General features: G+C 44.4%; 1 protein-coding gene across 1 annotated transcript in view; it reads left to right on the forward strand.

Moving 5' to 3' along the window:
- ZNF827 (zinc finger protein 827) overlaps window positions 1-16,428 on the forward strand; it is a 175,825-nt gene that overhangs the window by 50,163 nt on the left and 109,234 nt on the right. Inside the window, exon 4 of the mRNA XM_061191626.1 lies at window positions 3,310-3,790. Coding sequence (XP_061047609.1) covers window positions 3,310-3,790 — 481 coding nt within the window. The remainder of the gene's footprint in view (window positions 1-3,309; window positions 3,791-16,428) is intronic.

Here is a 16,428-nt window from a genome sequence, read left to right on the forward strand (position 1 = left end):
GGCAGTATAGCCTATAGATTAAGATCTCAAACTGCGTGGTAAAAAAAAAAAACCTCAGTTAGAATCTCGGTTCCATGACTTTCAGTAGCTGTGGAGCTTTGGGTGAATCATTTAACCTCTCCAAGGCTCCGTTTCCGCTCGTGGAGATAATAATCATACGATCTATCTCACGGACTTGTTGTAAGGGTTAAATGAGATAACAGATATAAAGCACTTAATATGATGCCCAGCATGGAGAAACACTCAATAAATGCAGCTACTGTAGTAATTATTATCCAAAAGCCATCTGAATATATATTTACATTTAGAAATAAATCGATGACATGGCATGAAAGAATTACTCTAAATTTTATTGCTTTTCTCTCTTCATGACATAGCTTTAGTGTTGAGAATTTAGAAAAACGGATAAAAAGAATCTGAAACTGGCCCTTAATCCCATCACGCAGAAATAGCCATTATCATCCTAATCTGTATCCTTCTATATTGATTACATAAAGCTACTTAAGGAAAAATGGGATTCTACTTTATTTGTTCAACAACTACAGTACTTACTGGGTTCAGGCACTGTACAATTTTCTGAAAGCCTGCCTTTCCTCCTTCATATATCATGCAAATGTTTTTATGGCTTGCTGCGGAAGGAGCTTGTAAATGCCTCCAGCTTCCTCGGGGTTATCTTAGATTTCCATTAAGTCTTTTACAACTTTCCTGGATGAGCGAGCATACAGGAATTAAATGCGGAATTCATAAGCTAAAATTGAACAGAGAAGGTGAGGCGGGCTGAGATCAGGAACGTGGGTGAAGAAACGGCAAGAAGTAGGCAAGGGTCAGGCGCCAACTTTCTCTAGTCTCAGGCCTGCCAGCTAAGGAGCTGACTCCTAGGTGAGCCCCCCCCCCCGCCCCTCCGGCCTGCCTGGTCCCCTCAGTGAGGTGGAGGAGATGCTTCCCGAAGTGTCCTCGTGTTTGCCCAGCTGCTTCCAGGAGGTGGACCCAGTGATGCAACAGCCCTTATACTTCCCACCTCTTGGGGTGGTGACATGCTCTCTCTGTGAAGGATGACCAGCAGAAAGCAGGTGTCTATGTGACCTGGAAAGAATGACACGCTTTAGTCAAGTGTTTCTTGACGGTAGCCGACCAAGAAGGGTTTTTAAGCCGATGTCGGGCTAAAGAGAGTACAGATGATCCCGGAAAGAGCTTTTCTGTCGGGAGAGCAGGGGAGAGCCTTCCCTCCAAGGTCAAATGCGAGCTCTCGCCCCTCCGGGAAGGTCTAGCTCTAATAAAATTCTAAGTGTGACCGTCAACACTTCATCCACTGTTTTTCTTTTCAACGGTCACTCATTTTTCTGCCACTAAATATAGCCAGGCCAGGATCGGGTGGAAGAGGAGAGCCACATACAGGACTTGGGCACAGACGCTTTTGAATCCAGAGCTCCCTGTTTGATTTTAGAACCTGGGCTCTGTCCTTTTCCTTTTTCCAGAAGCCGCTTCCGGAGCTTCTGTTCTTGGATTAGCTCCTGTCCTCTCCCGGGGCAATAGATGTCAGGACACTCCTGAAATGGAATCTGCCCCACCGCACTGCTCCCAGGGACGACAGAAGCTTTCAGCCTCATGACCTTTGCCACCTGGTTCCGGGGCAAGCTGTGGCTGGCACCTGTCAGGGTCCCCTGGGGCTGTGACCTGAGGCCCCCAAGGTGCTCGCTCCTGTGTGTACTGGTTGGAGGAGAGGGTGGGGAATCTTCCCGATTCTGTGAGTGAGAAAGTAAATGAATCGCTCTGCTCCAGAGTGAGGTCCCTTTGTTGTGAAAGAACAGAGACAGTTAACAGCTGGTGACAAAGAGTATGTGTCCCCCCAATTCCAGCCCCTCCCGAGGTGGCAGAGGGGAAGCCTTTTAATGAGCAAGGCTTTGCTGTAACTGAATGTAAGTGTACACGGTTATTTCTGTGGAGAAATTCAGGCTTTGGGGGACCTAGAATCTCTTCTGTTGTTTTTTTCAAAAAGCCACAGTGGGGTGCTGTAGCGACAGGATCTCACCATTAACTTTTAATTTCTTTGCTTTTGTTGGTCACTCAACATTATTTAAAAGTATGTTTTGGCTGGTGAATAATGCTTTTGGATTGCACTCAGAATGCATAAACGGCTGTAGTAAAACTTGCACTCTTGGAAACGAAGCCCGCGCAGAGGGGCCAGGTGGCCCAGTGGATTAAGGAATCTTTAACCTTTAACCTTCCTTAGACCTGGGTTCAAATCCTGCCTAGATCACCACTCAAAGATGAGAGGTCGGTTTGACTTGGGTTTTGAATTCCAATCACTCGTTTGTCCAAAATCACACAACTCCCCAAATCTTTTGGCCCAAATCTCCACCATTGGCAGTTTCTACTCAAGGGAGGGCCAGTCCTGAAATAGCAGGGTGGAGCAGGTCAGCACTGAAGTACATTGGCAGAGATGAATGGGGAAGTTACAAGCTTACGAGCACCTGCCAACTCCAAGCCTGGCTCGGGCCAATGCAATGATTTCCTCACTTTTTCAAGCACTGAATTTGATTTTGACAGGAAGTAAAAAAATGTTTCTAGCCATTTTTACAGGTACTGTGAAGGCAAGGCTGGAACTGTGTTTAAAAGTCTGCATTCTTTCACTGCAGACAGAACCACGTTTGCAAACACTGGTTTCATCTTGCTGAGACAGCTTGGTGGGCATCAGCCCCTGGTTTTTGTCCCCCTCTGCTTCCTTTATATGTCATGTTGCTCTAGCCACGTGCTTCGGGGTCTCAGTTTCTCTGTCTATGAAACGGGAATACCCTGGAGGCATTATTTGCCACATTCTTAATTACCTAGAGAAGCATTTTTGAAAATGGAAATTATGTTTGCAAAACATAACTAATTCTCTGGGTGGTAATAATTGGGTCCCTGCAGTGTATTTATATTACTTGACAGGTTACCTCTATTGACCCCCAACTAGTAATTATGTAAGTTCAAATTGTGCTGGGTTTATAATGTTTTCTCTGAAGACATCAACCGAGATGGGATGACTAGAATATTAGGAGGATTCTACCCCAGACGGCCTCCATTGGCAGACAGCATCCTCCGTTGTGAGTATGGCTTTACTAATGGATTCTTAACCTGCATGGACCTGCTTTATGTTTAGGGATGGCCCTCACGACCTGAAGCATATAATGAAGTGCTCCTCTAGTGATGAGATTCCCTGGGCCAGCCCTCTGTACCGTGAGGAAATTGTTGCTGAGTAGCGTGGATGTACCACAGGGCGTTTTCCATCAGCACACAGTGGCTAGCTCACTCTTCTTGCTTCTCCGCCAGGTTCATCAGCACCAGGACCGGGGAGAGACCTTTCAGTGCCAGCTCTGCCCTTTCACTTCCTCCCGTCACTTCAGCCTGAAACTCCACATGCGTTGCCATCAGCACTTCCTGAGGACAGAAGCCAAGGTGAAGGAGGAGATCCCAGACCCCGATGTCAAGGGATCTCCCCACCTCAGTGACAGTACCTGCCTGGGGCAGCAAAGGGAAGGAGGAGGGACAGAGCTAGTGGGGACCATGATGAAGTCCAGCACTCCAGAGAGGACTAGCCAGGGTGGGGCTGGCGTCTCGCCTTTGCTGGTGAAGGAGGAGCCCAAGGAAGATAATGGCCTGCCAACCTCCTTTACTCTGAATGCTACCGACAGGCCGGCCAACCACACGAAGCTGAGAGAGCCCTCCGAGTATGCAGCCAACAGTGCGTCCGCATTGTTCAGCCAGGACATCTCTGTTAAGATGGCGTCTGATTTTCTCATGAAGCTGTCAGGTACTTGAAGAGGGTTGTCCTCTCTCTCTCCCTCTCTCTCTTCTCTATCTCTCTACCAGTATTCTCATCTACAAAATGAGCTGGTAGGACTAAGTGATTTCAAGATCCCTTGAGATTCCAGTTGTCTGCACTCTCATACATTTTCTCCTTGAGACTTGTTTTTTGCAGTCCTTTGGAAGTAGGCATGGCTGTGGTTTGGGTCTAAAAACAACAGGGGTTGTTGATTTCCTTCCGGTTTTCCCCCTTTATGAGTTCTTGCTGTGGGGGACAGGTCACAGTGTGAGCCAGGTTGGTGACAGTTCTTTGTGTGACCTTGAGCCCTATTTAACTTGTCTCTCCGTTGGGTTCTTTAAAGTGCTTGTATGGGTCATCTTGCTTTGTGTTATTCAAGTTCTTTATTGCCTTGATTTAAAAGATTTTTAAAGGACATGTATACAGAGACTACTATTAGGAATTATAGAGTTTTCAAATTTGAGCAAATGATAAAATTATCTTTAAATTTTGTTTTTTCTAATGGAAAGTTTTTTTATTGTGGTAAAATATACCTAACATGAAATTTACCATTTTAACCATTTTTAAGTATACAGTTCTTTGGCATTAAGTACATTCACATTGTTGTGTAATCATCACCACCATCCATCTCTGGAACTTTTTCATCCTCCCAAACTGAAACCTTGTACCCATTAACCAAGAATTCCCCATTCCACCCTCCCCTCTGCCCCTGGTAACCATTATTCTATTTTCTGTCTCTATGAACATAACTACTCCAGGTACCTCATGTAAAGTGTGATTAAAAAAAGTTTTTTTTAAACATTCTTTTGCAACTGCCCCAGTGCCTTTTAGAAAGAAGATGGAGTATGTTTTAAAAACTTATTACTAATTGATATCACTTTCACCGTCAAATTATGCATGATGTTTCTTTTAGTCTTTTTCTTTTTTTTTCCCTCAATTTCTTTAAGTTGTGGAGTTGAATGGGGGGTGTAGAGATGCTGAGGGAGCACTGTTTTTCCTGACGTTTCGGAATGAGAAAACATGTTGTGGGTCTGTGCTGCTACTCATTATATTTTTTAATGTCTGATTTTAAATTTTAAAAGAGATGTGGAGGGTGGGGAAAGGTCGGCTGAGAATTGGTTCTATCTTTCAGTGAAGATGGCAGTCCCCACGATGATTTCCAAATGCCATTTCAGCTCTTTGGAGATTGACAATACCCTTTTAAATGGAGAATAATTGGTCACCACCTTCCTTTAAATGGGCTGTGAGTCGCATTTCACTAAATGTCATCGCCAGGTGAATTAGAGGTTCTGCTTCGCTCTGAAGTCCCTTTGCTTAGTGACACTTCAGTCAGGTCTTCTGGAATGTCCCCATCACCCCAGGTCTTTGCCCCTCAGGAGTGCACGGCGCTGGTTGCAAGAAATGAGGAAAGGCAGGGGATGGAAATGAGGCATTGCAGAAAGAACTGAGATGGTAATGTTACAGGGAGGCATCCCACCCTGCAAGATGAGTGAGCTCGACCTACACCGGAAATGATCGGGTGTCAGGAATTCAACCATGGCAGTGGAGAACGCTCTTCCCTTGTCTTCTCCTCTTCCATCCCAACCTAGGGGGACGTGTGCTCTTTGAGACTCTGCTTTTTATATTTAAACATTTTTGAAAATGTGGGGGAAATTCAGGCTTCTGGTTTTCCTTTTGCCGCTGATCCTTTAGTTTTCACTTCTGGGAGATCTCTGGTTCTTCTTTGATGGTCTCTCCCACCAATGTCATAGCAAAAGGGGCTCCTTTTCTGGGCTCTTCTAGCACTTTCCCAAGGAATGCAATGGCATATTCACTTAGCATAGCTTAGAAACGGGGACATTTCCTTACTTAGCAGACAGGGGAAACTCAGTATGGGGTTAGTAACTCTTAGGAAGAGGGTACTCCCTTTACTCCAGGACTCCAGAAAGTTTTTAATCCTGAGGAAGGTGAGGGGGGTGGAGGAAGGTTTGATGGTACACAATTCCTGCTGAGCTCAGCTGTGAGTGCCCAGCATCAGGCTGTAATTAGCCCCAGACCCAGTCTCAGGGAGCACAAGATAAGGCCTGTGGCTTCTGGGAGCCAGGCTTGCAAACAGGAAAAACACAAGAGGAGAAGCCAGTCGGTAGGTTGGGGTGAAAAACTGTGCACCCAGGCCTTATACTGTGATCTGTTTTCTCAGTTGGCTATTGATGGGGACTTGTTTACGGGTTTGGCAGTCACAGTATTTACTGACTGATCAGTTGGCATAAGAAAACAGATAACAAATGCACGCTGTTTATGCAAAAGGCCCGTGCAGCTATTTTATGGTGGCTTACTAGAGGTCCTGAAACCTGACTTGTGTGCACTGTTACCTAGCAACCTGTTACAAACTCACCGGGGAGTGAGATGCATTGGTAATTTTTTTGTGTGTGCGCATATTTGGATGTAAATGTAAACTTGGTGGCAGTGGCAACGCAGCCCACGGGAAAAGGAAAGGAATACATTTTCCCGAGGTGGGGGGGGATTATTTATTTATTTTTCTTCCACTCGTTCTCTGGTTGGTCAGGCTCTAGAATTGATAGCTCCCATCATTGTGGTGTTCTAACTGTCTGTGTCTGTGACTGTGATCCCGGGACCAAAAGGCCAGATCCCGGGGAGCTGTGCCTGAGTTTCTAGCTCTTTCCCTTATCAGATGTCGGGTTAGCATCAGGCCTTGTCCCTAGGCATCATAACGGCGCCATTGTTCTTGCCATGAATTTTTGAGCTGGGCTCTGTGTGTGCACCTGCTGGGACTCTAGGGTGCAGCTGTTTGTGGACACCGGGATTGGGAGTCTCTGTGCCAGCCACATCACAGTCTGCAGAACCGGAGCACAGTGGCAAATTCAAGCGTGTCCATACCTTCTTGTTTCCAAAAGAGAGATGGAACACACTTGATTCTTTCTTGCTTGGTGATTAAGGGGAGTCTTTCTTGCTCCCACTGGATTAAAAATCACTGGTGGAATCCTCTTTTTTTTTTTTTTTTTTAAACCTTATAAATACGTAAAGGATGCTTACTTTTCTTTTTAATTTATTTTATTTATTTATGGCTGCATTGGGTCTTCGTTGCTGTGCGCAGACTTTCTCTAGTTGCGGCGAGCAGGGGCTACTCTTCGTTGCGGTGCGCAGGCTTCTCATTGCGGTGGCTTCTCTTGCTGCGGAGCACGGGCTCTAGGCGTGCGGGCTTCAGGAGTTGTGGCACACGGGCTCTAGATCGCAGGCTCAGTAGTTGTGGTGCACGGGCTTAGTTGCTCCACGGCATGTGGGATCTTCCCAGCAGAGAGCTCGAACCCGTGTCCCTGCATTGGCAGGCAGAGTCTTAACCACTGCGCCACCAGGGAAGCCCCTTCCCCGAACCGTCTACTCTTCTTCTGCCTGAGCCCACACTTAACATTCCTTCGTCCTTCAAGATTAACCTTGTTCCCTAGGACCAAGGCTTTCCAGGCTTAGCACCGTAATTGATTCAGGGAAGAGGATGGGACAGCCCCTGCTGCTGGCTTTCTGGGCTGATGGAAAAGAGAATTTTGCAAACTCGGCTCCAAGTTTCAGCCTAGGAGGCAGGCCTTTGAGGGCTGCAGCCCTGCATATTTGCATAGATCTTTCTTGGGAGCCAAAAGGCAGATACAGACTGTCGCATGTCAGGGCAAGGGATTCAGTAGCCGCATGACTGGGGCTGTGCAGGGGAGAGGAGATAAAATTCCTACCGTTTCTGTGCCTTCTCTCCTTTATCCAGTAGCAGCTCTCACCTTGACTGACATTAGACTTACCTGGGGCGTTTTTTTTTTTTTTAAATGCCAGGGTCCAGCCCCACTGCCAGAAATTATGATTTAGTTGGTCTAGGATAGGATCTAGACCTAGACATTGGTGTTTTCTTTTTCATTTTTTTTTGGCCGCACTGCGTGGCATGCGGGATCTTAGTTCCCCGACCGGGGATTGAACCTGCGCCCCCTGCAGTGAAAGTGCGGAGTCTTAACCACTGGACCACCAGGGAAGTCCCTAGACATTGGTGTTTTCTTTAAAATCCTCAAACGATTCTAAAATGCAGCCAGGACTAAGGACCACTGATGTGGAAGATAAACTTGGTACCTGTTTTTTTGTTTGTTTTTTTTTCAGTACACCTATAGTTTTTCAGTGCAGCTCTCTTCCCTCACTTTCTATCCAAGACCATGAAAAGGGCCTGGTGGTTTGGGATGGGTCTGAGGCATTCACTATAGGTCAAGGTTAACAGGAACTGGAGGCCTGGGTGAGTCATGGTCATTGAGCCCCATGGTTTCCCTCGTGGAGCCACGTGACAGGAGAATTAAAAGAAGCATCTTGATGTTCTCCAGTTAGAATTAGAAAGTCTCGAGACTCATCTAGAACATCTAGGAACTGGGAATATCATCATTAGACGCCTGATTAAAAGTTGCCTGCTGTGGCCTTACATCATTTCTCTTTCTGAAAACTACACTTTTCAAGATATCATATTTAAATCTAACTCTCCAAATTAGAACCAAGCAGTTGACAGAAACTTGGCATCTCAGTTGTTGGCTGGGAATATCTTTTTATCTTTTTGTACTTGGTTTTTTGAAAATAAAAGATACAAGTCATTTCAACTATTTTTAGTTTGGAAACTGACCCAAAAAATTTATCCTGTCTCCCACATTCTATTAATTTCATAAAATTCGGGCCGAAACATCTTAACCATGAGAGGTGGACTTCGGAAAACAGTGACTTGCAAATGGGTCCACGCTGAACTGTTTCGAATGTGTTAGGAGCTCAGTGGTAAAATGGCAAAGGTTTTCTTGAATAAACGAAGGGCAGCTGGTGAACGTTTGTGTTGTATCTTGCGGTTTCCCATGGGCCTTTGTTCCGCCACCTCCATCTCTTTCCCATAATGTTATGCATCTGTAGTTACAATACGGTTTGTCTGTAAAGGGCAGCTCCTTATCCTGTGATACCTTTGTTTGTGCTGCTGAAGAAGGACGGGGCCGGGAGATGCCCGTTAACTAGGCATCCTTATTACCTGGTGGCTCTGATTGGCTTTCTGTCAAACATCTTAGCATCCTTCTACCAAGGAAGTGCCAGCCTTCTGCCATTCACGCCCTCAGGCTTCAGTGCCATTAGCTGGGGCTCTCCCCACGCCTAAGTGTGCCTTCCCCCAGTGGGTTTACTTTTGGCAGTCTTCCTTTGCATCTTCAGTTTGGCCCTTTTTTTAACCCTGCCTGGCTTTCCTCATGATGGACACTCACTGATCACTTGACTAAAATTCCTGGTGTCAGAAGCCACATTCTGGGCCCTCATATGTGCAGGCGGCCCGAATGTCCTATTGAAATCCTGGATTTTACCGAACCTGGTGGGTGATTCACGTGAGAGGGAGAGTGTGACGCTTTCCTGTTTTTCAGTGACTTGCTGCTCTACGAGATGAGGGCTGATCTGAGTCACAGAAGGGAGCAGGTGGCGTAATAAGAAAGTGGGACCTGGAGTTACACACTCACGTGCTCAGGCCTCCAGGGATGGAGACTTTGTGACACTGACTCATTGTTTATGATTTTTCCTTAACAATCACTTACATAGTGCCTGCTCCTTGCCGTTTAACCCGTTTGAACTTTATAACAACCCTAGAGGAAGATACTGTTGGTATTCCCATTGTACAGATGAAAACTGAGAAACAGAGAGGTTAAGAAACTTGCCCACGTTTACACAGCTAATAAGTGGTGGGACTGGGATTCTAATCCAGGCAACCGGGCTCCAGCATCCGCTCCCCCAAATCAGAAAGTAAGGAAGTGGTGAAACTGGAAGTTGGCTCTGTTCTCTGCCCTTGTCTTTGTAGAGTCAGAGTTCCCAGCAAGGGAGCCATTCTCTGAATGTCATATGTTAGATGCCACCGGAAGTTGTACTAATACTTTTAGGCTTTTCAGGCATTTAGTGCAGATGGAGTAGTAACAGTAAAGCCAGTTACAGTGTGTCTTCAATGGCTCGTAACAAGCATGTAGTTGAGGAAACCAAGACCGGAAGTCAGTAGTGTAGAAGGGTTGCCACTGGAATCCAGACGTTTCTTTCCTCACTGTGCTGGATAGAGTTCATCTCATTCCAGAATTGTCCACAGAGTAGTTTTTTATCTTGATAGACTCTTGGGAAAATTGATCAAACTCTATGTTTCTGCAAAACTGAATCCAGGTCATTTTCTTCCTTCCCTCAGAAGTACATTTTCTTCCACTCACTACTGTTGTTACTATTGTTACAACTTCTACTATTGTTATCCTGAGGCTTATTACTAATCAGATGGGTTTCCAGTGAGCCAGGCACGGTGCCAACAACTTGATGTAATTTCTCAGTTAACCCTCCCAACCGCCTGGTTAATGTTAAACCTATTTTATAGATGAGGAAGCTGAGGCTTAGTAGGTTTTGGCGACCGAGGGATAGAGCAGAGATTCAGCACTGCCTAACTGTGAAGCTTGGCTCCTGACCACTTAATGAGCTATTACCTAATTTTTTTTTTTTTCTCAATTGAGTGAACTGTCTTTTGACCTCAGTCTGCTTCACTGTTTATTTTCCTTGGCTTCAAACCATGACATCGTTTTTAATGCATGCTAATTCAGTCACTAATCTGGTTAAATTTTTTTGTGTCTTCAAAATACACCCACAATCCATCCCTTGAGGGCGGCCTTTCCTGGCCCACCAGCTCCCTCCTGGATGCTTCCTCCACCCCAGGACCCTCCCTCCCCGCCGCCAGGCCTCCAAGGCATTATGGACTCTTCTGATACCTCTGGAGTCAGGTTGTGCCCCTGCCTGGCTTCTTTCTCCTGATAATGGTATCCCCACTCCTCTCAAGAAAAATGCTGAGTCTTCACCAGCTGGTAGACACTCCCCCTGCCCCCCATTTCCATTTACCTGCTTTCCCTCATGTTCCAGGAGTCCGGTCATTGGAACCATGGAGTTCCATAAATCTTCCTCCTGTTAGGTACAATGGGAGAGGAGGGTTCTAAAAAGAATTAATAACGTTATTAAAACCAAAATAACTAGGGACTTCCCTGGCGGTCCAGTGGTTAGGACTCTGCGCTTCTGCTGCAGAGGGCACAGGTTCGATCTCTGGTCTGGGGACTAAGATCCCTCATGCTGTGTGATGTGGCCCAAAAAACCCCACAGAATAGCTAGTTTAATGCACCTCTGACCCCCAGTGGTTCTGTATCTTTGTAGAGAATTTCTAGCAACATTGCGCCTTATTGCTGTGATATCGGCCCCTACTCCCCTCTCCAGTGATACTTAGAATCTTAACATCCAAGTTGATACTTGTATTACTGCTTGTGTCTTAGTCTTGCCTCTTCAACTATATTTCAGATTGCTAAGGGGTGGGGAGGGGCAGCGGCAGGGGATGATGTTTCCTTTATAATGTCTTTATCTTTGTATCATCCACAATGTATTCCGTGGTAGATGATAAGAAAGGTATTCCATTAGTCATATATATTCTGGGAGTCAGGTTTTCAAGGGTTGTGGTATTACTTCACTTAAAAAAGATTTACATGGGCTTCCCTGGTGGCGCAGTGGTTGAGAATCTGCCTGCCAATGCAGGGGACACAGGTTCGAGCCCTGGTCTGGGAAGATCCCACATGCGCGGAGCAACTAGGCCCGTGAGCCACAACTACTGAGCCTGTGCGTCTGGAGCCTGTGCTCCGCAACAAGAGAGGCCGCGACAGTGAGAGGCCCACGCACTGTGATGAAGAGTGGCCCTCGCTCGCCACAACTAGAGAGGGCCCTCGCACAGAAACGAAGACCCAACACAGCCAAAAATAAATAAATAAATTAATTAATTAATTAAAAAAAAAAAGATTTACAAATTCACAACCAGCTCCGTAGTGCCATAAAGAGTACCGAAGAAAGAGGTGGTCCATGGGAAGAAAGCAGGCTGTTCAAAGAGAGCCTCAAAGGACTCACCTTGGTATTGGCCGGGACCTCAGCTTCTGGGGCCAAATCTAGGAACCGGAGTCGGTCACACAGGGAGTTAAGTAACAAACCGGTCCACAGTTTAGCAGCTCAACACAATAGCCATTTACTTAGCTTACGAGTTTGGGGATTGGCAGTTGGGCATGGCTGACCGGTGTGCTTTTTCTGGTCTCGTCTGGGCTGACTCATCCATCTGCAGGACCTTGCCAGGTTGCCAGGGCATGGCTGGTCTAGGTGAGCCCCAGCTGGGAGGTCTTCTCTCTGTCCCACAGGGTGTCCCATCCTTCAGTGTGTTAGCCTGGGCTCGCCCACATGGCAGCTGGGCTGGCTTCCAAAGGAGAGAGCAGAAGTGCTCCAGGTCTCTGGAGGCTGGGCTCAAAGCTGGCCCAGCGTCACTCCCACCACCTTCCAGTGACCAAAGCCAGCCACTCCAACCCAGATTCAGAGGGCGGGATAATCTGCTCCACCTCCTGATGGGAAGATCTGCGGAGTCACATGGCAAAAGGGGTGGGTTTTCAGGCAGAAGGGATCCTCATGACCATTTTGCAGTCTCCCAACGCCCAGAGTTCTTCAGACTCACTGGGTGTTCCACAAAGACAAAAAAACCTTAAAATACCAATGTATGAACCAGAATGTCAGTATAGTAATTTAAAATGACAAGTGTAACAATCAAGAGCAGATGTCATTTGGGGCAGATGGTCACCGACTTCCCTGAAGAGTGTTGGAAATATATGATCCAATCTTTAGGTTTTCTTTTTTTCCAGTCTCAAGTCACCTCAAGCTGTTCTTACATGCAAATCACTCCACGGCTGTTCCTACAGTTCATTCTTTGGATGTGTTAATAGCGTGAATTTAAAATGCGGTTTTCTCTCCCATCTACTCCCAGCTAGAGGCTTGATCGGTTTTCCAGGACTGGTCCTTCCTGCTTTTGACAAGGGAGATATCCTGTCTGTTAAGTGGATTCCTGCAGATAGCTGCTCTCGCTCATTATGTGTGGCTTGTAGTAGTTTCGTTCATGGAGAAAAGCCTTATTTATTTATTTTAAAGTTCTGTGGCGCTGCCTATTGTTATTACCCTTGACCCTGCTCCAAAGGCTCTTTTGTTTTCCCTTTGTCGCTATGTCTATAATCTCAGTAGCTGTCACAGGGGACCTGCGCGGCCCTGGTCCGCAGACATAGACACTGAAGTGTGACCGAGGATTAGCTCAGGTGGGGATGAAAGATATAATGAAATATAATGAGAAATATAAGATGGTTAAAACTCTGCTAAACACTAAATATAAAACTGCTTAAGGCCAATTAAGTAGTTTACCTTATGAGAGAGCAAGATTTGAAAATATTTAGCTAATGTTTTCAGCATTCTATTTGAATATAATATGCTTCACTGTTATTAATTATTATTTAATGAGATCTCTGCTTTCCTTATGATTTCCGAAGGCAATTTATTTTCTTCTCACCCAAAGTGTATCAAGTTGTCAAAAAATCCCAGGTGCCCAGACAGATCATACATCCTTACATACACTTACAAGGGAACTTGGGTAGTTATAACAGCCCTGATTTGTGATCTGGAGAGTTGAGCTCTGATTCTGATTCTATCATGAATGAGCTGTGTGGTTTTAAAAAGGTTATATCATTCTCTGAGACTGTGTTTTCTTATTGTAAAATAAGGGAGTGGAAAACAGTAATGGTTTTTATTTTGTTTGTTTTTAAACATTAAACCCATTTTTTTCCAAACAAAATCTTAAGGGCAGACTCAATATATAAAAGACAAAGAATATGTAGTTTAAGGTATTTTTAAATTTAACTTTATTTTTTAGGTTCTCATGTATTATATTTATTTATTTTAAAAGTCCAGCAATTAGAAAAAAGTTGCTAAGTGATAATCCCACACACGTGAAATTAGTGTTATGTTAAGATGAGGTCTTACAGCAGTATAAGCATCTAGTGTATTTCTAAATTTATTTTGCTGATTGCAGCTTCAAGAAATACCATTTACACAGGGACATTGTGGCAAATAAGATAAGATTTTTAACAATTCACCTTGTAATCTCAGGATCCCTTTAATTAAATGTATTCAGCTGCTTGAAAGAAGAGTACAATAATAAAAAGTTTTTGCTTCAAAGCTGACAACATTTAGCAATTGCCCTTATTCCTTATCATAATAAAGGGCAGACAAGAAGCACTCCAAACTTTCAGCATGTACTAAAGCCATCGATAATTCTATTTTAGCTACTTGGTTATTACTCAGTTAACCGTTATTTGGAAGTTTATTTAATCTCGCTAGTCTCAGATTCTTCATCTACAAGATGGAGATAATGGTAGTAACTACTTCAGAGGGTCGTTGAGAGGATCAGATAAATTAATCCAAGGAAACAGCATACTCCCTGGCCCATATTAAGTGCTCTATAAATGACAGAACCAAATATGTGTATATCTACATATTTCTGTCTGGCTGTTAGCCACGATCAGAAGCTTCACCAAAGCAGATACACTTGAAACTACCCTGGCACCTAATTTAAGGCAGTGGTCCTCAACCAGAGGCACGCTCAGGGGAGACTAAGGCAATGTCTAGAGAAATTTTTGTTTTCACGACTGGGAAGTGCTATTGGCATCTAGTAGGTAGAGACCAGGGATGCTGCTAAACATCCTACTGTTTGCAGGACGGTCACCCACAGCAAATTGCCCAGCCCAGAATGTCAATGGTGCTGAGGTTGAGAAAGCCTGATTTGAGGCATACCTAGAGACCCTAGTCGTACCATAATTGTACAGTTTTACATGCACAGGCCTGAATTTTTGGAAAGATTAGTGTATAGGCAAGCACTTCCTTATTTATGACATATTACTAGAACTCTGCCACTCCTAAGAGGCAGGGAGAACTGCATCACAAGTGACACACAAAACTGAATTAACTTGTTAACTCAAGTTAACCTATCAGTGGTCTCCAGTGAGTTGACATTTTATATATAACAGAGCTGAGGGTCCACATTTTAAAATTAAATTTTAAATTAGTTTCAATAATCTTAAAAGCTTACATTGGAAACCGACATTTATTGGAACCCCAGAAGCTTATCCTAGGGTTGGTTCCTTGGGACACTGTTTGAAAACCACCAAATCTGCGGTCCCTTCCAGGTCCAAGGGTCTTTGGCTCTGCTTTAGGGGGAGCTAGTAAGTAAAATTCTCAATGGCCTAGCTTTTTCATGTACCAGTTCAGCAGTCAGAAAATTGCCAGACTCTGAACTGAAAGAGAGCTCGGTCTTATTAAACTCAAGGAAAGTGTCGTTTTCCTTCACCAGAGGGAACGGACAAAACAGAGCAGTAACAGTCATGTTGCCGTCCCTTCTTCCTCTTCCACCCTCTTAGATCTTCATAAAATTCTTCCCCACCAGAAAACATGCCTTTCCTTTAGGTTACACGCCACCCTTCCTCATTTCTCGTTCACAATGCTTAGTTCACACCGTATCACTTCTGCCCAGAGCCCACAGTGCAACTGCTTGAGTTAGTTTCCTTCTTAAAGGCGCTTGGACTATCTTGGAGAGAAAGGAGAGTGCTTGGGTGCATTTTCAGCCAGAAGCCCTGAAGTCTAGTGTCTCTGATTTGGAGAAGTCAGTCTGTTAACCTCTTGGGACCTTAGTTCCTTCACCTGCAAGATGAAGATAGTAACAATGCCTGTCTCCTGTGGTTGATGGAAGGATCAATTCCTGTATAACTATTCAAATGCTAGTTGTGTGCGTTATTGAAACAAATAATGGTCTTTAAGGAAGTTATACAGCATTGTCCTGGGGGTAGGGATGAGAGGGGCTTAGACAGAATCTCGAAGTGTACTGAGGACACCTCGCCGGAAAGACGGGTTCCTTTTACAACTCATTAATGCTGGCCTATTAGAATTAGAAGCTTGGAATCATTTTATCCCAGTGGCTTTCCCATTCCTTTCCCATATTAGCCTTTGTCTTGAATCCTTTCTAAATCCTGATTTAGAAAAAGCTGATTTGTGTCCTTTCAATGGCAGCCCAACTCCATCGAGCACATGCACTTACAGATGTACATAATTTTTAATCATAATTTTCTCAGGTCGCAAAATGTTTGAACAGTGAGAGAAGGGACCTCTTGGCTAGTGGGGCTTCCTCACTGCGTTAAGTGGAGTGTCTGGAAGCTTGACGATACATAAACGGAAGTCAAGGTAGTTGCTGTGAAAGTGCTTTACAAATTGAGTTCCATATGTGCACAGATCTTCTTGTTAGTGGTAAGAATGAAGTAAAGACTAGGCAGTGAGTCTTAAATTACTGCTTTTCTCTTAGCAATTTCCCCAAAGAGAAAACATCTTTAGTTTCACCTTTCCCTGTAGAAAAAAAATTTTTTTAATTAAGATAATAAAAAAATGATGGCAATTATGCAGTCATATTAATTTTAAAATATAGGGCTTTATGCACTATTCTCAGTGTAAATATTTCTGGTAATTGAAAAAGAGCAGTGTAGCCTTCATATTGCTATTTTTACATCATCTATTTAGATCCAAATGTTTGGGAAACTAAAATTTGGACAAATGAGTGTTTCCCACATAATTTTTGATATGTCATTAGCCATATTTACATTTCCCTAGCACATTACTAGTTCTATGCCATTCTTGACATTGTCAGAATGAAAACCAGGTATGAAGTACCTTGCAAGTTTATAAAACAGCAACATACAGCT

This window comes from Eubalaena glacialis, chromosome 5 (genome assembly GCF_028564815.1).
Source record: "Eubalaena glacialis isolate mEubGla1 chromosome 5, mEubGla1.1.hap2.+ XY, whole genome shotgun sequence".
Classification (NCBI taxonomy): domain Eukaryota; kingdom Metazoa; phylum Chordata; class Mammalia; order Artiodactyla; family Balaenidae; genus Eubalaena; species Eubalaena glacialis.